General features: G+C 31.2%; 1 protein-coding gene across 1 annotated transcript; it reads left to right on the forward strand.

Moving 5' to 3' along the window:
- The first annotated feature begins 20946 nt into the window (after positions 1-20946).
- LOC135958168 (glyoxalase domain-containing protein 4) lies at positions 20947-22577 on the forward strand. Its single transcript, XM_065509042.1, has 4 exons — positions 20947-21196; positions 21371-21420; positions 21493-21599; positions 21791-22577. Exons 1-4 carry the CDS (start codon positions 21101-21103, stop codon positions 22417-22419), a joined length of 882 nt encoding a protein of 293 aa, XP_065365114.1. The 5' UTR covers positions 20947-21100; the 3' UTR covers positions 22420-22577.
- Positions 22578-23843: the final 1266 nt, after the last annotated feature.

Genomic DNA, 23843 nt, shown 5'->3' on the forward strand with positions numbered 1-23843 from the left:
TTAAACTAAGTACTTTCATCTACAGAACTATTTTCAACAATTGTTTAGGTTATTTTTTACATGGGAATTTCATTTTAGAGATTGTGTCCCTTGTATGGATGGACGTTTGTGTAAAAGTTGGTTGGTTGATTGTTTGTGTCCAACCAGGTGATTGTGTAACTACTCTACTATGTATATAGTTTTGTTTTACTGAATCTCCTTCCATTTTATTCACTTTAAATTAAATTTCTATTTGTGCTATTAAAATATTTATTGTATGTAGCTATGTATGTATTTGTATGCTGTTGTAAATGGTGTTACATTGTTAAATTGTTGTTGACATTTGATAATCGTCACTTTATATACATATTCATGCAACATTAAAAAAATAAAAAAAAAAACTGCGACATAACAACAGCAATTTTATATTTTTCAGTTACCTACATGTCACCAAAACGTAATTAATATTTTAATGGGAATTTTGTACTCAACGAAACTGTTGTTTAATTTGAAAGCCTTAACATACTGAAATTCTTTATTGGATTGATATAAATTTGAATGAATTTAAAGATTTTTATGATTTCATGAGTGACTTAAATGAATTGAACAAATTAGAATATAAAATTTTGTAAAATTATAAAATTTGTGTAAATTTATTACTGATTATTCATTATGATCGATCCTCGATTTTGCTTGTACTCTTTTGTCGAAAGAGATCGTACGTGAAGTGCGGCCAACTAGCTGAATCGACACCAATGCCAAATATCCATGGCGGTAATGGTTTGTATTTGGTGGGAACAAAAGGGTCCTTTGTTCTATTGAGCTGCTGAAGTCTGGCCAGACCATTACATGGAACGCAACTGATTCGTTTGAAGCTAGAATTTGCCAAAAAGCTCCCAGAATATGCGGTCAGACATGAAACAGTAATATTCCATCACGACACACTCGGCCAAATTATGCAATACCTGTTAAAAACTATTTTGAATGACGTGGTTGCGAAGTTTTGCCTCACCCGCTTCATATTCCATACCTTGTGTAAGTTTATTACTGATTATTGATCAGTGATCACAAATAAACGGAGTTCCAAAATTTAATCAAAATTAAACAAATGAACTCCACTGTTTTGGTACTTAAGCTCCCTTTTCACGAAATTTCATATGACCATTTTACATATATATCGCTAAATTTCGTTGATGCAACATTGAATTTACTCCTTCGATTCGGAGGTGATTTTGGGCTTGTTGACTTCAAATAGCCCCACAAAAGGAGCGGCATTTGATTAATGAAGCTAATTCACACGATCTAGCGAACCGAGAGATGATAGTACACGACCAGGATATATCTCATGCATTAATTGAATTGTTTCACAGGCTATGACTGCATCTTGTTGACACCACATGTCATCCACTTTAACATCATTCAATTGAGACAAAAAGTATCATGTCACTATATTAAGCACCAATAACAGTCACCAGCCTCACTTTCAAAAAATATGGTCCAGCTCAATCAGAAATGTTGTGGATGCATTTATTTTTCGACAATAATCAAAAGGTTCTCTGAACCCCCGATGCTGAAATTTAGACGATTTACAAAAACATATAGATAAAAATGTGTTTTATCGCTTAGGATGATTTCACTCTAATTGTGGACACCAAACTTTCATTATTTTTTAAACTATTGTTCAGCAATGAAAACCAGCTTTTTTCTCGAGTAATGCTCCATTTTTACTAAATCTAAACTATTTGTTTTATTTGGTTGACAACATGTTACTGCACAAACCGAAGAAAATTTTAATTTTGTGACAAAATCTGGAGTGATAACAAGATTTGCATATGTAGAATCTTTTATACCAACCACCAATATAATATGGACACTGATTTTTGTATCCAATCCAATCAAAAGCTTACAGTGATCTCAAAATATATAGGAAATTGTGGTCCTCACAAACCAATCAGTGACCTCTTCTTTAAGTTGAAAAAAGTGCCGCTGAAGCACACCGATTGCTTACCAAAGCTTACGGTGAATGTGTTCCATCGGTTTCAACGAGCGAGAGGTGGTTTGTTCGGTTTAGAAGTGGTGTTTTTAATACGTAAGACAAAGATTTCACAGGCCAGAAAAAAAAGTTTGAGAACCATGAATTTGAGGCATTACTCCATGAATATTATTAGAAGAATTATCAAAAACTTGAAAAATCATTGCACAGAGAAAAAAGATTGCACACATAGAATTTTTCGGTTCTATCAACAGAAGGTCAGTTGACAAAGAAGAATTTCGGTTGAAGCAACTAAACTTTTGTTACCCTTTCAAAAATATTGTAGCCACAACTGTAAAATTCGATCACTAATGCTGAATCATTCGATTGGCAACAAATTCGGTTGGTATCACGAATCTGTTTTCTCAAGCTGCATTTTCAAAATTTTTCATATCCGAAATGATGTTTGAACGCTATAAAAGAAAATAATTTTTACACCCGAAACTTAAGAGATCGAAAGTGTTACCCGGCCAAACAGCCGAATTGACACCAAAGACAAATATCCATGGCGCTAAGGTTATGCTCTGTATTTGATGAGAGTAAAACGGTCCTGTCTATTATGTGCTGCTGAAATATGGACAGACCAGCACATGGAACATGTATAGAAACATTTGACGAAAAACGCCCAGAATATTCGGTCAAACATGAAATCGTAATATTCCATCATGACAAAGCACGGCCACATGTTGCAATACCTGTTAACAATATTTATGAAATCAAATATGACAAAATTATATTTGATTTCATTCATCTTTTAAAATTTTATGAAGAAATCACATTTCTTTCAGAAGCTCGAAGGTTGTTGACTGCACACATTTTTAAAGTGGATACTATTTAGTCTTTGAGTTATGCACCAAAATAACACATTTTGATTCATAACTTCTAAACTATAAAAGTGTCTAGCTTGAACATTTGGACACTCTTTTAGTTTATGAGTTGCGGAGATGGGAATTTTTTTGTCCGCTTTATGATGGAATCTCCAAGCTTTACAATGCTCTAATGAGTTGTGATCATACCAAGAAACCGGACTCAACCTTAAAGAAAATATTACACTTTTTGCTAAAATTATTCAGAGCCCACGTCAATATAGATACATTTACTTATTTATTCAATGAAATATTATATTTATTCACAAACACCCTCAAATGCATGCAAGTTAATAAATGCAAGTACAAATCTAATTTAAATTTTTTTTATTAAATTTATTTTTAGCTCTTTAAATCTCTCTTTCAAGCTGCTGCATGATGGCAACACAATTTGGGTCAATCAACAATATTACTGATATTTATTTATATAAAAAAAAAATAAAATTTATATAAATTTATTGGCCAAACCAATATACTCAAATAATAATTGATCGAAAAATGTATGTATGTATGAATGAATGAGATTGTGTGTGCACAAAGCACCCAACAAAAATACTCATAGTTTGCATTTAACCCCAGCAGTTAAGCAAGTGGTCAATGTATCCCTTATAGACAGTAATTGTCACTAATGTCAGATCACTTGATTGACTCCAATTTGTATATTTTGAGTCATTTGACACTATATTGTCTATGTACAGCAGAGAGAAGTCAATTGATTACTTTATACATCCCATGTAATCTAACGTGAAGACAATTGTCACTTAAGTTTCTCTAAGTAATCTAGAAGGTAGTCACATCAAACGTTTATTTTGTAGTTCAATTTTTATTCTTACAAACCGGTTTTATACAAATTGTGTAGATATAATTCACATACAGTTTATTTGCTTTTTGTTTAAAAATACTAACATCCCATGTACCAAGCCTGAAGTCAATTGTCACTTTAGTGTATGTAAGTGATCTAAAGTGTAGTCACGTTAAATATTTATTTTGTACTGCACTTTACAATGTAGTTATTTTACCCATCAGAATTAATCTATTGGAGAGTTGTCGGAGAAAGGTATGTTTACAAGCAATCTGTTATTGGACTGTTTATGAGTTGTCTTTTTAACAGAATATTTAAGCTCAATTAGCACCCGTTCATGTTAAAATAACTAGTTATATAGCTGATCTAGTAACCACACGCATAGAAAAAATATAATTGGGCATGGTTACTGTAACCATTTAAATAGTGTTACAAGATTTTTAACAATATTATAGTCACAGTAACTATTTATATGATTGTGGTAACCATAATATGGTTAATTTATGATTCACATGATTGTATCAACCATATATATGGTTACAGTAAATAAATATATGTTTGTGGCAACCATATTTATGATGAATAATTTTATCATAATATGTTGTTCTCAGATTATGATAAGCCTTAAGCCGAGAGCAACATAATATGATAAGTCCTTCATATGAATGGTTGTCACAAGCATATATTTGTTTACTGTAACCATATATATGGTTGATACAATCATGCGAATCGTAAATTAACCATATTATGGTTACTACAATCATGTAAATGGTTACTGTGACTATAATATAGTTAAGAAACTTGTAACAATATTGAAATGGTTACAGTAACCATGCCCAACTATATTTTTTCTCTGCGTGCAGTTAGGTAGCAAGTAAGGTAACTGAAAAATGGTCAATAAGGACGTTACGTAGCTACTTATGTAACTCGTTGTCACCCTAAATTTTAGGTAAAATCACTACTTCAGGACAGTCTCCTACAACTGCTGGGACTTTTGTTGCACGAACAAAAATACTATGTAGCATGAATGCATGTGCTTATGTTTGTATTTGTTATTTTGGAAAATTGGACACAGCAGCATAATAAGTTCACAACAGAAATGAAGAAAAATTCTAAAAATGGCATGAAGTCATAATAAATACAAATACATATTCGACAAATACTCGTTCAACATCATATTGGTAAATGAATGTATTGTGTGGAAAAGGTGATTCCATTAAAATATTTACTAAGTTGCAAAATACGATTTGAAATAAAATTCTCAACAAATTTTTATTACAAATCAGAAAGCTTGTGCTGAAAGTTCTATATTTTTTAAACAAAAACCACATTTTTGTAGCTCCCATATAACTAACTTGGTCCATAAATCACCGAGATATCGAGCCCTTAGCGCCAAATTATCGTAAGCGACAATAAACAAATTTTACAGGAGAAGGTTTTTTTTTGATTATTTTGAAATTTATGCATAAAATTAAAAATGTTATGATGCGATATAATATAATTCGTTCAAGCTATTTGTCTCTTTTTCAAAAATATTTATAACTTTTGACAATTAAAAATTCATGGAATACTTTATAGAAAAATATGACAAAAAATGTTTTTTATTGAATTTTTGCATAGATACAAATATTTCGAATTGAAATTAAATTTTTATTTATGATTAGTTTTTAATGAAATTTCGCAGTTATGTAGATTTTTCTATTTAAAATGGAAAAATAAAAACGAATTTTGAAATTTATTATCAGCAATCCCGCAATTTCAAAAAAAGTGTTGAAAAATTCCAAAAATGGTAATTTTTAGTTTTTTGGCTATAATATCCATACCAGGGTCGGGGTTATCGGGACCTTTTACAAAATAATTAGAAACATATTGAGCCACCTATAATCGGTTATTATGTTTTAATATCGGATGCGCGATTTGAGAATTTTTGCCCTAAAGTTTTATTTTACATAAAAAATAGGTGTTTTTTTGAAAGGACCTGGTTCCCTCGGTAACAACAATTTTGAAATTGGTTTTCCTTTAAAATATTTTTCCGAAACTTAGCTTTCAGAAAGTAGAAATTTCTTATACATCTTCTTAGAAATTTTTTTGCGATAACTTAAAAAAAAGTTCTTTTTTCCCAAAAAATAGCGAAAAATCGCTTTTTAAAAATTGTTTAAATTCAAATGCATATAACTTTGGACTTAGTCATTATTTTTAAACAGTTCTTTTCTCATTTGACACATACATGCGTTGTTAGTCCAATAAAGGAAAACTGGAGAAAAGCGGGAAATATTTGGATACGCAGTTATCAAAAAAAATGTTGAAAATTTAATTTACAAATGCGAATATCTCCTAAGCTATAATAGATAATTGATAGCTACGACGAGGTTTTTTGTAGTGCTCGATGAGAAGATTCTACATGTATAATGTTTTTGAAATCGGAACTCAAACCAAGAAATAATATCGTTTTAAAAATGTAACATACCCGAGGTGTCCTACTTTGAGGGCCCTTGTTCGCGCCCCTGGTGGGCCCATGAGGTCCACGTTCAAAACTTAAACTCGACAACACTTCTTCTTTGCGCATGTGAAATGTCATTCAAACCAATCTAACCATTTAGAAGTTACAGATTTATTTCCCTCTTTTTTTTCTATACCACTGTGTGTCGCTTACGATAAAATTTGTTTACTGTAAAATATAAACATTGACTTACGACAAAATCTTACCCCCCATATTTTTAATGTTATTCACAATTTTGAAATTCTGAGAACGCTAAAACATCAGTCGGCCCATAAAATTTTAATTTCTGCAATAAAACAAAAATTTTAAAAATGGCGCTTACGATAATTTGGCGCTAAGGGCTCGATATGAGCAAACAATGTGGCGTAACATAACGTCCAATGTCATAATGTCCATGGTCGTATATTAATGTTGAATGTGTATATTCTAAACAACTTTACCGATTGTAAAATAATGTAAGAACGAATCATACATGAGGTCTTAATCTATTAAAAACTGAATTTAGGTGTCAAAGGTCTTGCAAAACTTTGTAAACATAGACAGATTTGAAGGCTCATAAAAAATGCCAGTTTAAGGTAACGTAATAATTTTTGAAATTTAAACAGATTGTTATGTTTTAAATGATTAATAGAAAAAATTATTTAATTTTTGTATAATTTGTATGCAATTGAATAAAATATTAATGAATATTTGACAATTTTTACAAAATCTGCTACCCTGTCCACGTTTTGGAGTAGGCGGGAAATAATTAATCTATATATATAAAAATGAAATGGTCCATGTATGCAATGGCATCACGTGAGAACGGCTGGAGCGATTTGGCTGATTTTTTTTATTCGATTCGAAATTTTCAGGAGAATGTTTGTAAAGAAAAAAAATCAAAAATTCCGGGTAAAACTCGGAATTTTTTTTTTGAGTCCAGTCAACTGTAATAAAAAAAGCTCCCTAAAGTATGCAGTACAAATTTATATATTATATTTGCAAATAAATCAGAACAGGCAGGTGTATGTGGGTTGGAGAAACTTGAAGAACTAACATTAGTAAATGCTACCGGGCGAAGCCGGGGCGGGCACTAGTTTTTAATAAATATGTATGTATGTTTTATATAATTTTCGAAGAAATCTGAAAAACTCGTTGTGACTTTCTTGTTTTAAATGATAAACTTGGAATTTTCTTAAAAAAAAAAAAATAAAATTTTGCATAAACAACTTGTGTAGAGGACGGGAGACTTGGTAGCCTTCCTATCGGAAACATTCCATTCACTGTTTTGGCAAAAGTAAAGTGATGACTATAGATATTTCTTTTGCAGATGACAACATTTGCCAATGAAAAGGAGGAATTACTTCACTCCTTCTGATCTCCTCACTATTTACACCACCTATATCGGACCGAAAATGGAATACAACTCACATGTATGTGCCGGTGCTTCAAATTCTATTTTGGAGCTTCTCGACCGAGTACAGGAGGGGACGAAGGTGATTATTGGTGACAGTAAGGTATCCAACCCTATTGATTCGCTGGAGCACCGTCGCAATCGTTCAAAATCGATTATTTACCAAAAAAAAGTTTTTAACAAAGTAAGATCCGATGCCTTGTCGGACATTTTTGTTTTCTCCCTTTGGCGGGTTGAAATATTGCGAAGCCTATTGAAACTGTCTGAAACCGGTCGATTATATCACCTAGCCCTCATACAAATGTCCATAAATCTCTTAGAAATATTGGTATCAACATAGAATTCAACAGAAATAAGTTTCATATAGACATAAATCCTACAACCTAATTTCATGGCGATCGGTTCATAATTGATCATAGGTCCCATATAAGGGCCAATGCCTAAAATCACTTTAACGAGCATAAATCTCCTAAAAATGCTGGAACCCAAATATAATTTAACAAAAATATGTTTCATATAGAAATAAATAATGGCGATCGATTCATAATTACTCACAGCTCTCATATAAGGTCCACTTCCGAAAATCACCCACGAAAATAAATTGAAAATTTAATAAATTGAAATTTAAAAAAAAAATGTTTTTGATCATTTATTCAGTTTAGGGTATTATAAGCATAGATAAATACACATAAATCGGAAACTCTCTTTTTTCAAAGTCCAAACTGAGTTGTCAAAAACCTAAGTGTTGAGAATGTATAAGTAACTATGTGAAAACAATTTCGAGTAATTTTTAGGTTTCAGTTTTTTTCTAGTTTCCGCTCTATATGTATTCCTCTATGATTATATGGTCGGGCTTGATCGATCATACTTTCATACTTGTTTTGTATTTAAATATTTCTTGATTTGATTGTAACATTAACAAGGTTTTAAAAACCCTCATTTCAAAATGAAAAGTATGTTTTTCTCAATCTTCAGATTAAACCTAATATTATCTGTTGCCTCATTGAGTAATTCCAATTATCTTCAAACCTAAACCTATCAAAAGATTTACATTTTCAAACAATTTGTTTTATTTTAAGTTGTGAATAACAGAAATGAAATTGTACTCAAGAAATTTGCTAAAATTTACCACTTCCTTTTATTCCCAAGTAGCTGGCACTTAAACTCAACGAAAGGGTTCTTTAACACCACTGACCTAAAATTCTACAAGTAAATACAAAACCACTACAACAAAGTATTCTTTAATGTTGAATATTCAAAGGAAAAAAATTAAAAAAAAAAACGAAATAAATACAAATGAATTAAATAAAGAAAAATACGAATACATATAATTTAAGAAAATAATGCTAAAAAAATAAGCCAGAAACGAAGCCAAAAAGAGAAAATTGCATTTTGGCCATTTGTGTATTAAACTCATTATAAATTGGTAACAAGTACAACATTTATTGAGTTGAATACATAATAAAATGATTGACTTTATTTTTTTTTCAACCGTCATTCTTTGAGGGGCACCACAATAGAAAAAAATACCCAAAACTTAACAACATTTTTGTTGCAACAGTGGAATAGTAGAGCAACAGTAAGAAGAAAAAAAGCAACACAACTCTTTTGACATTCAATGCAAGTTCAACTACGATGACATATTAAATCTTGCCTCCCATCGTTTATAAAACTTTTCAATATGAAAGCAAAAATAAGGACGATAACAGCAACAACAACAACAACACTAGCTGCAACAAAAAATGGCATGCTAAAACATACACAAACAATAAAATGAAAAAAAAAATAAGAAAATGGTGTCAAATTTTGTGAACCATGTATTTTGGTGTGTTGGTAGCACATGCATGCATAGGAGCGGACGGACGGACGGAGGGACACATTCACACATGTATTTGTACTCTACCACCATCTTCATTGATTTTTGAGGCCACTACATACATATGCCACCAAGCCAGCGAAAAATCAGGCAAGCCAGCAAAGAGGCAAGTAGTAGTTAAGCAGTTTTAACTCTATTGTTTATTTTGGCGACATTTGTCTCATTTTTTTAAGCCCAAGTATAAACAAAAGGCCACCAAATTTCTACGAACGTAGTACCTACATACTGCTGCTACGTGGTGTGTACGTTTGACAAAAGGACACGAAAAAATGTGTAGCAAAAACTCAAGGTTTTCAATATTCACTCTATCACAAAACTTCAGCGTTAAACTTTTAGTTGTCGGTTTTTTATTCGCAACTGCTGCTCAACAGCTACAATAACCCAAACTCACTAATAGAAACATGTAGGATTTGGCTGGTGTTGGATCGCAAAACAAAACAAAAAAAACCTATAGATAGAAAAGAAACTATTAAAGAGTTGGGTACATACTGCAGATTGCTAGTTTAAGGATTGCAATCACGTTTTAGGCGCAGTTATCAGTTGATTTTCTTTAGTTGCTATTACCCCTTATGCTTGCACTCAATGTTCATGTTTTTTTTGTTTTGTTTTATATTCAATCAAACTTTTTTAAGCAGAATATTTGCCACTAGAAATTCTAGAAATATGGACTTTTTGTCTGTTTGGAGATTAAGCATATTTTGAAATATTGTGTACGTATATACTTTGTTAATAAAACACTGAAGACATTTTTAAAGCTAAAATTAGTAGCAAATTTCATGGACTTGTTACTTGTGGTCATATGTAAATATTCCATTGAATTACTATGGATCTGCATAGAGGCTCCTAGTAGAATAATATAGCGTGAAACATAGAGAGAAGGAGAGAGAAATGTCAATGAAAAAGATTAAGCAAATTACTCTCTTTTCACACATATAGGTGATACATTAACCCCTTTAAAATTAAGTAGTGGAATTTTTAATTATATCAAACTTATCAATGCGGAATTTATAGTCCTAGACTTGCCAGATTTGAAATTGTCAAAAAACGTACATCGAAGTTAAAAAAGCAGTACAATTGAGTAAAAAGAAGTACAATTGTTTATTTTCAAAATTTATTTAATTCAATAAAAAAAACTAACAAAAAATAGTTCACAACAGTAGCAATGAAGAACATAAAAAAAGATATCAGTACCGCAATTCTGTAACTTTTTAACGACAAAATTTTGTCGTTAAGTAATCAAAATTCGTTAGTTAACAATATTTATCGTTAAGAGATATTCCGAATTAAATTTTACCGATTATTTTCGTTAAAAATAGTCGGTAGATAACGAAATTTGTCGGTAGGTTAACGACAAATAAAATGTTCTAGTTAAGCCATAACGATAATTGTTTAGGAGTTAGTTTTGTAACATAAATATTCGAAATAAGTTGTTTTTTGAAAGTACGGTTGGTCAACTTTTTTGTGTTTGTTAGATACGGACTGATTTGGGTTTTTAATATAAAAATTAACATGCTTTAATTATCTTTTTAAGATAAATTTGGACATATATTTGGTCAATTCTTATCAGTCATATTGTCATAATGTCCTAACATATCTCGTCTCGGTGGCTCGGCTTAACCGGCGCAGGTCTCTGCTCGCTGGTTACGATAACACATAAACATAGTAGTATTATTTTAGGACTTTTTTAGCTTGAAAAGCAATAAAAACCACTGTGAAATATTAGGACATTATGAATTGACCAATTATATTTATTTTGAAAAGCAATACAAACCACTGTGAAATATTAGGACAATATGACAATAAGATACGTTCTGAATTGACCAATTATATTAATTTTAGAAAATAATATTCGAATTTTAAGAGCAACTTTTATTTGGGGCATAATATCCATAATTAACACATTTCTGGAGTGTATAATGTTTATCCCTATATTCAATTTCCATTTTTGGCGATGTGATACGATTATAAACACATATCTAAATTCTGAATTAATAATCACTTGTGGTGGCATAGACATATGTATTACACTGGGTTACTTTTATTTTTAGAAAAAAACTCTTGTTCTTTTGTTTTCAGTAGGTTTCGCGAACATATTTGGGTGAGCTGATGCTTGATTTTTATATAAAAATGCAATTATTTATTCACACGACTTCGAATTTATCTGCAAACACGAAAAAATAGTAAATATTTTTATGATTTTTTAATTTTAAAAATATTGACATTTATATTTTTAACTATATTCGTCGTTAAAATTTATTACCGAGAGATATCTTTAACTTCAAATAGTGAATATTAAATTCGTTAAAGCAACCGATAGTTTTCGTTACTTAACGACATCGGTAGGAAAGTATAAAAAGTTACAGAATTGCGGTACAGAACTATTTGTATTTAATATAAAAAAAATTAACTTAAAATTTAATTTAATTTAAATCAGTGTTTGTGATTTTAAATCTATAGAATTTATATATATTTCAGTCTAGACTAGATAGTACATATTATTGGATTTTTAATTTATCTGAATAAAAACTCAAAAACAAATTTTCATTGCTTAATACTTCAAAATTAAATTCGGATGTGCCGAATCTTATATACTCTTCACCAATAATTCAAAATACAAATTTTAAATATTTTTAGATAAACGAAAATTTATTTTTGTTGTTTTTTTCATTTTTTGGAGAAAAAAAATTTTTCGAATTGATATTTTAATTTTTTTTTTAAAATTTAAAAAAATAATGTTAACAAATCTGTAACTAAAGTCACGGTTACATTTTAAAAATAAATTATAATTACTTTTTGAGATAATTGGTGTTTTGTAATGCACTCTTGCGGGTTAGAGGGTTAATGTATCACCTATATGCAGCGTTACCATATCGACCCCTTAGCGCCAAATTATCGTAAACGACAAAACACAAATTTTACAGGATAAGGTTTTTTTGATTATTTTGAAATTTATACATAGAATTAAAAATGTTATGATGCGATATAATATAATTTCGTTCCAGCTATTTGTCTATTTTTCAAAAATATTTATAACTTTTGACAATTAAAAATTCATGGAATACTTTATAGAAAAATATGACAAAAAATGTGTTTTATTGAATTTTTTCATAGATACAAATTTTTCGAATTGCAATAAAATTTTTATTTATGAATAGTTTTTAATGAAATTTCGCAGTTATGTAGATTTTTCTATTTAAAATGGAAATATAAAAACGAATTTTGAAATTTATTATCAGCAATCCCGCAATTCCCAAAAAAGTGTTGAAAAATTCCAAAAATGGTAATTTTTAGTTTTTTGGCTATAATATCCATACCAGGGTCGGGGTTATCGGGACCCTTTACAAAATAATTAGAAACATATTGAGCCACCTACAATCGGTTACTATATTTTGATATCGGATACGCGATTTGAGAATTTTTGGCCTAAAGTTTTATTTTACATAAAAAATAGGTGGTTTTTGAAAGGACCTGGTCCCCTCGGTAACAACAATTTTGAAATTGGTTTTCCTTTAAAACATTTAATGAAGACTAAGCTTTTAGAAAGTAGAAATTCCTTATACATCCTCTTAGAAATTTTTCGCGATAACTTAAAAAGAAAAAAAGTTCTTTTTTCCCAAAAAAAAATAGCGAGAAATTGCTTTTTAAAATTTTTTTAAATTCGAATACATATAACTTTGGACTTAGTCATTATTTTTAAACAGTTCTTTTTCCATTTGATACATTCATGTGTTGTTAGTCCAATAAAGGAAAACTGGGGAGAATCGGGAAATATTTGGATACGCTGTTATCAAAAAACTGGAGTAGGGTGGGTAAAAATGTTGAAAATTTAATTTTCAAATGCGAATATCTCCTAAGCTATAATAGATAATTGATAGCTACGACGAGGTTTTTTGTAGTGCTCGATGAGAAGATTCTACATGTATAAAGTTTTTGAAATCGGAACTCAAACCAAGAAATAATATCGTTTTAAAAATGTAACATACCCGAGGTGTCCTACTTTGAGGGCCCTTGGTCGCGCTCCTGATGGGCCCATGAGATCCGCGTTCAAAACTTAAACTCGACAACACTTCTTCTTTGCACACGTGAAATTTCATTCAATCCAATCTAACCATTTAGAAGTTACAGATTTATTTCCCTCTTTTTTTTCTATACCACTGTGTGTCGGTTACGATCAAATTTGTTTACTGTAAAATATAAACATTGACTTACGATAAAATCTTACCCCCTATATTTTTGATGTTATTAACAATTTTAATATTCTGAGAACGCTAAAACATCAGTCGGTCCATAAAATTTTAATTTCTGCAATAAAACAAAAATTTTAAAAATGTCGCTTACGATAATTTGGCGCTAAGGGCTCGATATGTCAAGTTTTTCCTTTTTTTTGCAAGGTTTTTGAGACGCAAAAAGTTTTATTTTTTTAAAAAAAAGTTTTTTGTAAAATTGTAAAATTATGATGTTAACAAATTCATTTACTAAATGGGGTAATTGATTTATTTAGAAGCTGAAGTGTCTCCACCATTAAATTCACATAAATTATCGCAGTCTGATTATATGTACGCATTGGGTTTTGTAATTTTAGTATGTATGTAGTTAAAAAAAGTTTTTTTGTTGAAAAAAAAGTTTTCTTTTTTGAAATAAAAAGTTTTCTTCAAAAAATTTATGGCAACACTGCCTATATGTGTGAAAAGAGAGTAATTTGCTTAATCTTTTTCATTGACATTTCTCTCTCCTTCTCTCTATGTTTAACGCTAACTTCTCGAAAGCATGTCTGACAGAATTATTGAAGATTTGGATCCCGAAGATATCTGGGGTCTTGATTGAAAATTGATTTCAACAGACAGACGGACATGGCTTAATCGACTCCGCTATCTATAAGGATCCAGATTATATATACTTTATAGGGTCGGAAAAATATATTGTGGAAATTACAAACGGAATGACAAACTTCTTCTCACGAAGGTGAAGGGTATAAAAATATGATTTTAATGGTATACTTTGATATAATTACATACATATGTACATTACAATTCGTTTGTGACCAGTACCTCGTTTCTGTATTGTATGTGAGAAACTTTTCATTCGAAACATTCATAAACTTCCTGTTAAACATAGGGCGAGTATTAGTAAATCGTTAACTGTGTCTGTACTTTTAATGTATTCAGTTTAAACATTACCTAATTCATCCTGTTAAAAACTGAATGACTACAAGAATTTTTAAATTTTTTTCGATGCGAAAACTTCTCACAAGTTACAGAACTGTTGATTATATTGCAAATCTGATTTCAACAGTCGATTGTGCATCGAAAATTAATACAATTGATGTTTTTTGAATCCTTAAAAATAGTTCCAAAAACCCACAACAGGGAGCGCAAATTTCATAAACCAAATAAAAAAAAATATTTTAGGTTTTTTAAATATACACGATGAAAGGGCATTTTAAGCTTATCAAAATGGTACCAATATTTCCTTTCTATCACATCCCGTTAAAAAGTAAACATTTTCCAAAAAAAGGGAGCCATTATTTTTATTTACGCAAAAACCTTCAGAAAAATTATAAAAACCGCAAATCAAATTTTTGAAAATAACTCTAATTTTTGAAAATTATTGACTATAAAACACATTTAAATTACATTTAAATAAATTATAAATATTTATCACTTTTTTGGGCGTTTAATAAAATGGCTTGTATTTTTGTATGGACATGTTTAAATCTATAAAATTATGGTGAAAGTACAAAAAAGGTAGAAAAAAAAGTACAAAAAGAAGTACATTTGCGTGCTTCTTTAGGGGTTATGCAGTTAAAGTACAAAAACTAAAAAAAGTACGCGTACTGCTAAAAAAAGAACGTCAGGCAAGCCTAGTCCTTACTAAAATTTTAAAATATTTAATTAGTAGCCTTATTAGGAGCCAATATAACCAATTGACATGCAATTTTTTGGTATGTTTAAGTTCATATTAATAAAACTTATTTGTGTTCAAATTTTAATTCATCATAACCACGTTCTACTGTATAATTAAGTAGATTTGTATTTTTTTTACACTTTTTGTGCCACATTTTAAAATATGTCAACGGCTTCTTTAATTTCACAAAAAGGTTGGCGCCATCTGTACGTGGAAATCATTTGAAAATGTATGGTTGCTGTATTTAATAACTAAGAGAGTGCCACAATATGTGTCATCAGCCAATTTGGCTGACATCAGCCGCTCACTTGCTGATGCCTGTGTAATTCTTATGGGATTTTTTGGCTGATAGACCCCCCAATTTCAAATCGTAAAAACTTCATATAAAAAAAATGGTTTGGCTGACGTCAGCCGCTGAAGTCAGCCGCGGTGTTGCCACTACAAGTAAGTAGTAAGTAAGTAAACACTTTATTGAGACTTTTTTTTTTTTTTAATATGAGATACAAACGACCGTATAACAAAATATAATCTTAGAACTATTATTGTCTTATTCTAATACACTATGTGTGAGGCAAAAGCAACTTGCTTAAAAAAATGAATAAGTAAAAGCGAACAGCTCAATATATGAAAAAAAAATGCTTGCTCCCGGCATTAGGTGTGACGAACAGAGCGATAGTCTGTAAACAAAATAAATAAACATAAAACTAAATAACACTTAAACTAAACAGCTGTTAATAACAATAACAAACAGAGAACATTTATATCACAGAATGTTAACGAATTGTAAATATTACAAAGTGTAAAAAGTTCATAAATTGGAATAATTAAAATTAATTATAATAATATAAAATAGACAATCATTAGTATTCGAAAATACAAATTGTATAATAAAATAAATGTATAAATAAAATATCACAGTTTCTTTCTTATTTCCTTCCTTTCAGCCCCTATGGGAGCCTGGGAGTGTTTCCCTGTAGAAATCCGGTAGTATAAGCTGAACGGGATCGTCGTTGTCAATTAATTGGTTCAAAATACCTATTGGAGACAGGTAAGTACATCTTGACCACTCTATTTCCTTCTCAAACTCATACATATCGTTCATCAGTGTATTTTCATGGAGAGCTAAATTATCAGCAAATTTCCTCTGGAGCCGTAAGGCGTATTTGCAGAGTGGTACCACAGCAGATTGTCCATAAATGTATGTATTAGAAAATCGTTTTGTATAGCTTTGAAAATTCCTGTCAATACATTTCCTTAGTATTCTTCGCTCAAAAATTTCCAATTCCCTGGCCACCGTTGGAGAGATAGAGAACCATATGGGGAATGCATATATGAGTGTCGGCCTGATAGCTACTTTATAAAGAAGAAGTTTTGTCGCCTGTGGAAGATATTTGCTGTTCATTAAACCGGAAAACATACCCGATATTCTCTTGGCCCTCGTTAAGAACAATCTGGCATGATTATTAAATTTCATTAACTTGTTAAAATTAACGCCCAGGTACTTAATGGTGTCCTTAAATGGAATATCCATACCGTCAAGAGAGAGCTGCAAAAGTTTGCTCTCTGGAACCACAAATCTGGCACATTTACCAGAAGCATTTCTCAGGCAGATGGCTTCAGATTTGGCTGCATTAATCCTGATTCCCCAAGATTTGTAAAAAGAATTTACAACACCAAGATGGAACGCCGCGTTAGTAAGCGCTTGTATTGGAGATTCATTATGTGAGTAGATTAAACAATCGTCTGCATACAATATAGCCTTTGAGTTCTCAGTTGAATGCGGAAAATCGTGGAGAAATAAATTGAATAGAAAGGGTGCCAAAACACTACCCTGGGGGACACCACTCTTTACGCTATCGAAACTGGAGGATGAACCGTTTATCTGAACACAAAATTTACGGTCGGAGAAATAACTTTGAAATAGCTTTATAAGATAAGGATCAACTCCTAGCTCCACCAGTTTATACAATATTCCCTTATGCCAAGCGGAATCGAATGCTTTTTCAATGTCTAACGATAAAGCTACCGTACATATTTTATCTCTCAGTTTTTTTGTGATGTCACCGTGGAATTTCAGAAGAGCATGTTGAGTCGAGTGAAATTGTTTGAAGCCAAATTGAAATGCAGATATCGGACTAACTATGAATTCTCCTTCCAGTTTATCCTTCAAGACGTGTTCAAATATCTTTCCAATGTTTGAGAGCATTGAAATAGGGCGAAAATCTTCAATATTGTTGCTGTTCTCCTTTTTCCTCAACGGAATTATCTTAGCCGATTTCCACACAGCTGGAAAATAGTAATTGTTAATACAATTATTAAAGATGATGGTAAGTAGCTTTATTGCCGTATCAGGTAGCTTTTTTATAAGGAAATTTGAAATTTCATCCATGCCGCTTGATTTTTTGTTGTTAATTTCACGTATAATATCTTTTACAGACCCAACATTAGTAAAGTGGTATGCATCTTGGTTTTCAACAGAGTTAAATAATCCATCGAACGAGTAAATATGCTGGGGAATGACATCAACACAAGACGAAATACGGGCATCTATATCCGCAATGGCTCCTTCCGGAATATTTTCGCTGTATACTGTTGCATAGTATTCTCGGAAGTTCTCCGAAATTTCAGATTCATTGGAGATAATGGTGTTGTTGACACAAACTGATTTGCAAAATGTTGACTTTCTTTTTCCCATTAGTTTATATACTTCCTTGAACGCAGATGGGCCTGGTTTAATTTTCTCAAGTTTACTATTAAAACTCTTCGCTTGTTCGATAATTACTAGTTCTTTTATAATCGTCCTTAAAAGCTGGACTTGCTTCGATAGTATAATATACTCCTGACTCAGCCTGTTTCCGGTGCGATGATAAATCCTTTTTAACTCTTTTTGCCATCTATGCTTTACTTTAAAGAATTTTCTTATATTCTCAGAAAGTGGTAATTTGTTGTTCTTTATTTCAATTTTTTCCGTGTGGTTGTTATGAGCAGTTATTAAGTTGGTATTAAACACATTTATCAATCGGTCAATTTCATGATTCTCAATATTTCTATTCTCAGAAGGTAACAGACTGCAAGAGACATTTTCCATTTCGCGCTGAAAAAGGTTCCAATTGGTATTCTTGTAGGATGTATAACGGCGAGGTATTTGTAAAATGAATTCACAGGATTCTAATCTTAATTCCAATTTGATGGGATAATGGTCTGAGAACGAAGAAAGACTTGATGTTCTAAAATTATCAGAGCTGGTGTTAATTACATGAGGACTTAGTAAAAAGTGGTCAAGAAAAGATGAGCCATTCGGATACGAAGGCGTAATGTCGCAAAGCCGAACCACATCTAAAGCGTTATCAAGGAGCCAACTTTTGAGTACCTTTCCGTTGCCATTTTCAATTAAATCGCCCCAAACCGGATTCTTGGCATTTAGGTCACCACCTAATATAAAACCATCAAATCCACTGGCCATATCTAAAATTTTACTTAGTCCATCGGAGAGAGAAGAAGAAGTATAGTTGCACGGAATATATATGGAACCAATTAAAAACTTTTTACGTATTTCATTTATGTTAAAATCCACTTGAATAAAAATTCCATTGAATCCAATGTTGGAAATATCTATAAGATTGTAAGAAATTGTGTTCTTTATTGCTATAGCCACTCCAATATGTGAGCCGTCATATATGAAACTATAACCATTAAGTCTTACATTACCAGTTCTGCGTAGATGGCACTCTTGGATGAATGCGATGTCAATTTGGTTATGAAAAAGAGTATTCAAGAGATCAATTTGTCTACTTGTATCAACAAGAGATCTGACATTGAAGGTAAGAAAATTTATGTGTCTAGGGCCCATAAACGCTTTTAACTTTGTTAAGGAGGCTCAAAAATAAAGATTTGGCCTCAGGTTTTGACATAGATTTATATTCACATAGAAATTTATTTATCTCACGATCCAATGACTGTTCTTCTGGTTCCATAAAAAATTCAGCAAGCTTTAAAAATTCGTCTATAATGGTCGATTTTTGTTTCTGAGGATTTACGATATTCCTCTGACTATGGTGGAATAAACTCGCAAAAGACTTTCCTGGAGAAATTAGAGGGGAGTTGATAGCCCTATGGACGTTTTCCTTAGCAATAGTTTTTACCTCCCGAGCTTTATTAATCCGTTCATTTCTTCCCGACACAAACTTCTTATAGGCTGAACAACCTCTCCAATTTGCTGGGTGGCCAGATTCGCCACAGTTGACACAAGTGGGCTCAGTGTCATCATTAAGTTGATTGCGGGGGCAAGCACCAGGATCATGTGTCGCATCACATTTTACACATTTAAAAGCAGAGTTGCAGTTTCGGGAAATGTGACCCCAATGCTGGCACCTATGACATTGTATTTCCTTTTCCTTCCTTTTCGGTTTTTCCCACCCTATGCATTGGTTTAGTAAAAATTTTATTGATGAGACATCACCCAATTTTTTACCGGGTACCAGTGTAATAAGAAAAAGACCTGTGTCCAAATTATTTTTTTTGGAATAAGTTGTCGTAAATTTAGTTACTTTAGAAACTATGCCAGGAAATGTTTCATCCAATGCGGCTTTTATGTCATCTACTTCGGTACTGTAATATAGACCACGGAGAACCAGCGACACTTGTTTCATTTCTTTTGGGGTAAATGAATAAGAATTAATTTTCTTTTCCCTCAATAAATTCATCATTTCAGCATGAACGGATACATCTGAAAGATAAAGTTTGGCTTTATGATTATTAACATTCTTTATCTTAAAACAAATTTTAGGTGTTTTTGCTTCCAGCTGCTGACACAAAAGTCCAACGTTCACATTATATAGAAAGATAGGCGGGCAAAAAGGTTTATCAGCAGGTTTCACAGGCTGCGCCTTTGCAATGTTGTTGCGTTTAGCAGTTGTGGCAGTGTTGTTGCATTCAAATTCTAAGTCTGCAAGAATAGAAAATCTGTTTTGCGATGTCGGGAACCTTCCGTTCAAACTTGAAACGTCAATACTAGTTGGTGGAGTCGCATCCAGTCTCTTCCTCTTCACACATATGTCCTCCAAACCATTCTCGTCATCAGTGGCTAAAGGTAAATTAACGGCAGGGCCATTTTCCTCATATTCAGCATCCATCCCAAGAGAAGAAAAACACTTCTCCATACAATTACGGTTGTTGCCAGTACAGGTTTACTGATCGTAATCTCCAATAAATTAAATTCAGGTAATAAAATACCAAAATTCGCAAAAAAAAAAAGAAAAATTAAATATATAAAACAAAATTTTGTTATAAGCACGTCTATCCAGCTCAACGTCAAGATGTCCTTGCCACTACAACTTGCAAAAAACTATGTACTATGTATAGGTACATATTTATTTCAGGAGTTGCCATATTTGGTTTCTTTACTGTGAGGTTGCAGTCTTTACTAAATACTTTTCTCTAGATATATAAAAGCAGAATAATCTGAAATTCATTTGTTTTTGTTTTTTCTTTACACAGCTGTTTCGTATAAACAACCGGTTTTATTTGCATCGGAATTTTTTTTCCTATAAGAAAGATTTTTTTTAGTCATTGCATGACAAAGTGAGTTCTTAGTGAGAAATAAAATAAATAATTGGACGTACATGTATCGGTATATAATTGTTATAAACTAATTAGTAAAACATATAAAGTAAATTTTGTGAATAAATTGAATTGTGTACAGTAGTGATTTGCAAAATTAAATTGTGAAATACAAACGTCCTTCAAAAAATGTCTCAAATAACCGGTCGTGCCCTGCATTATGTTTTCAAAATTGGAAATCGTTCGAAAAATTCCTTTTTCTTTCGCAATATTTTGGGAATGAAGGTAAAATGTTTTTTACATTCTAAAGATAAGGAAATGGTAGTCATTTTAGAGTAGTCTGTGTAACTTGTTATTTTAGTGATAAGAATTAAATTGTTTTTAAGATAATTCTAAATTTAGAAAGTAAATTGAAGTTTAATGGTTGTTTCAGTAATAATGTTTCTTTATACGTTTTAGGTTTTGCGTCATGAAGAATTTAAGGAGGGCTGTGAGGCTCAGTGTAATGGGTAAGTAGTTATGGTTTGGAGGAGAATTTTATGGAACTTATTATTGATTTATATTGTTTTTTACTATACCAGACCTTATGACAATCGTTGGAGTAAAACAATGGTGGGCTATGGTCCAGAATCTTCAAATTTTGTTTTCGAATTGACTTATAATTATGGAGTAACCAGCTATGAAATGGGTAAGTTAAGTTATGTGTTGCTGACCTTCTACAGTTTCGTGTTGAGATTTCTATAGCATCACGATTTTCCACTTTCATATAAAGTTCAATTATATTTTTCATTAATATTTATATTGTATAATGTAATTGATACTACTATTAAATAATTATTTTCATAATTACTAATTGGTTATTTTGTAATTTTCCTTTAGGCAATGATTTCGCTGGTGTCGTCTTAAAATCTCAGGAATCTATTGAACGTGCTTTGGCCAACAATTATCCTATGACCGATGTGGAGGATAAAAAATTATTAGTTTCCCCTGATGGCTATAAATTCTACATTATACCCGAAACTGAGCCGAAAGACCAAGATCCCGTTGTAAATGTTGGTCTCAGCGTTTCTAATCTCGAGCAATCTAAAAAATACTGGCATGATTTGCTGCGCATGAATCTATTGCTTGAGGATGATAATTCCATTTTACTTAATTATGGTGACAATCAAGCTGCTTTGTGCCTCAAACAAAGTAAAGAAGCCTTAAACCGGGCCAAGGCTTATGGTCGCATTGCTTTTGCCGTGCCCAAAGATCAACAGCCCTATATTAATGATATTATAACAAAGGCTGAGGGAAAAATATTAACACCACTCATTGAGTTGGATACACCGGGCAAGGAGACTGTACGCGTTATTATATTGGCTGATCCGGATGGTCATGAAATTTGTTTTGTGGATGAGGAAGGTTTTGGTAAATTATCGGCTGTGGAAGATGATGCCGATAAAATGTTGGATAAATACATTGGCAAAGATCCATTCCAAAAAGAGTTGGATGCTAAAGAGCAATGAAATACGAATTTATGATATACTTTTTTCATTAAAACACAAAAGACCACTAACCAGTAGATATTATAAAGGCACCTCACATTTTCGGATAATTATTTAAAATACTGTATTAGCAGTTTTATTTTGCAAATATAATCTTACACATTTGAGTATTTTTCAAATTACATGGTTTCTCTGTCCAATCATCAATTTCATCACAATTTCGAACATCATTTCATAATCAAGATATTTTATACTGCTTTACAGGTAAGATCTTTGCTTTATTTTATTCATCTGCTAATATTATTATATTCTATTACTTCATACAAATTCTCTGAAATTATATTTAGGGCCTAATTTTCTAAATCCCACAGCCAAGTGACAGTTTATATGAAAAACTACCTAAAATTTTGCAATTTTTATATCGAATTCGAATGCCAAATATATTTTTTCATTCTTAAAAATACATTGTTAAATATTTTTGGTTTACTTTTACTTTTTTTGTGGCTCTTGGCTTATTTTTTAATAAAATTCTGTTTGGGGATATCGAAAACTGTGCCACGACATTGAACCTTTTAGCTTAAAACCCAAATTTATATCAATTTATCATTCTGTAGAACATTCCTAAGATTTTATCAAGCAATTGATTATATAAAATTGAATTATTTATTCCACATATTCAATATTTTTATTTTAACCTGTGTGTTTTATTAATCTTATCTTACATTTTGGTAGAAATTGGATTCAGAGGACATTCTGTAGAAGTCTGATATCAATTAATGCACAATAATTATTTTAATTATTTGACCAGAAAGCGTTTAAATATTTGAATGTTGAAGAATGGTAATGCAACTTTGGAAATTTAACCTTTAATAGAGGATGTTATATTGTTATTGGTGAAACTTTTCTAGGATTTAAATAATTAAAATTCTGTTCTTCTTCTGTGACTTTTGGCCACCGTAGAGAATCCTGCTTTTCGTAACGTCGAGCCAAGAGTGTTATGATTAAAAGAGATAAGCGGTTTCGAACCCTAAAATTTTAGATTTTTATTTTAATTTAGTCTTTTAACATGATACAATAATTGTAGAAGGTAGAATTACTAGGGAGAGTTTTCAATATTTAGCCCTATAACGTCAAACTTTGATTTTGATTTTTTTCATATTTTCTTTTGTTTGACGTTACAAGAAATCTATAATTGAGAATTTATTTTTTACTGAGTGTACCTTATGTTGTTGTACCATGGTCTTTTAATACCAATTATAAATATTTTTATTCTGAATTCAGCTAATTTCTATTTCAGAAATCAAAATTTTTTTAATCTAGATTATAATTGATTTAAAGGCTAATATTTCTTCAAGAAAACTTTACTCATAAAATAAATGGAGATTAATTAAAGATTTTATGTTATATTTAATTAAATAAATATGTCAACTGAATATTTTGACAGA

This window comes from Calliphora vicina, chromosome 4 (assembly GCF_958450345.1).
Source record: "Calliphora vicina chromosome 4, idCalVici1.1, whole genome shotgun sequence".
NCBI lineage: Eukaryota > Metazoa > Arthropoda > Insecta > Diptera > Calliphoridae > Calliphora > Calliphora vicina.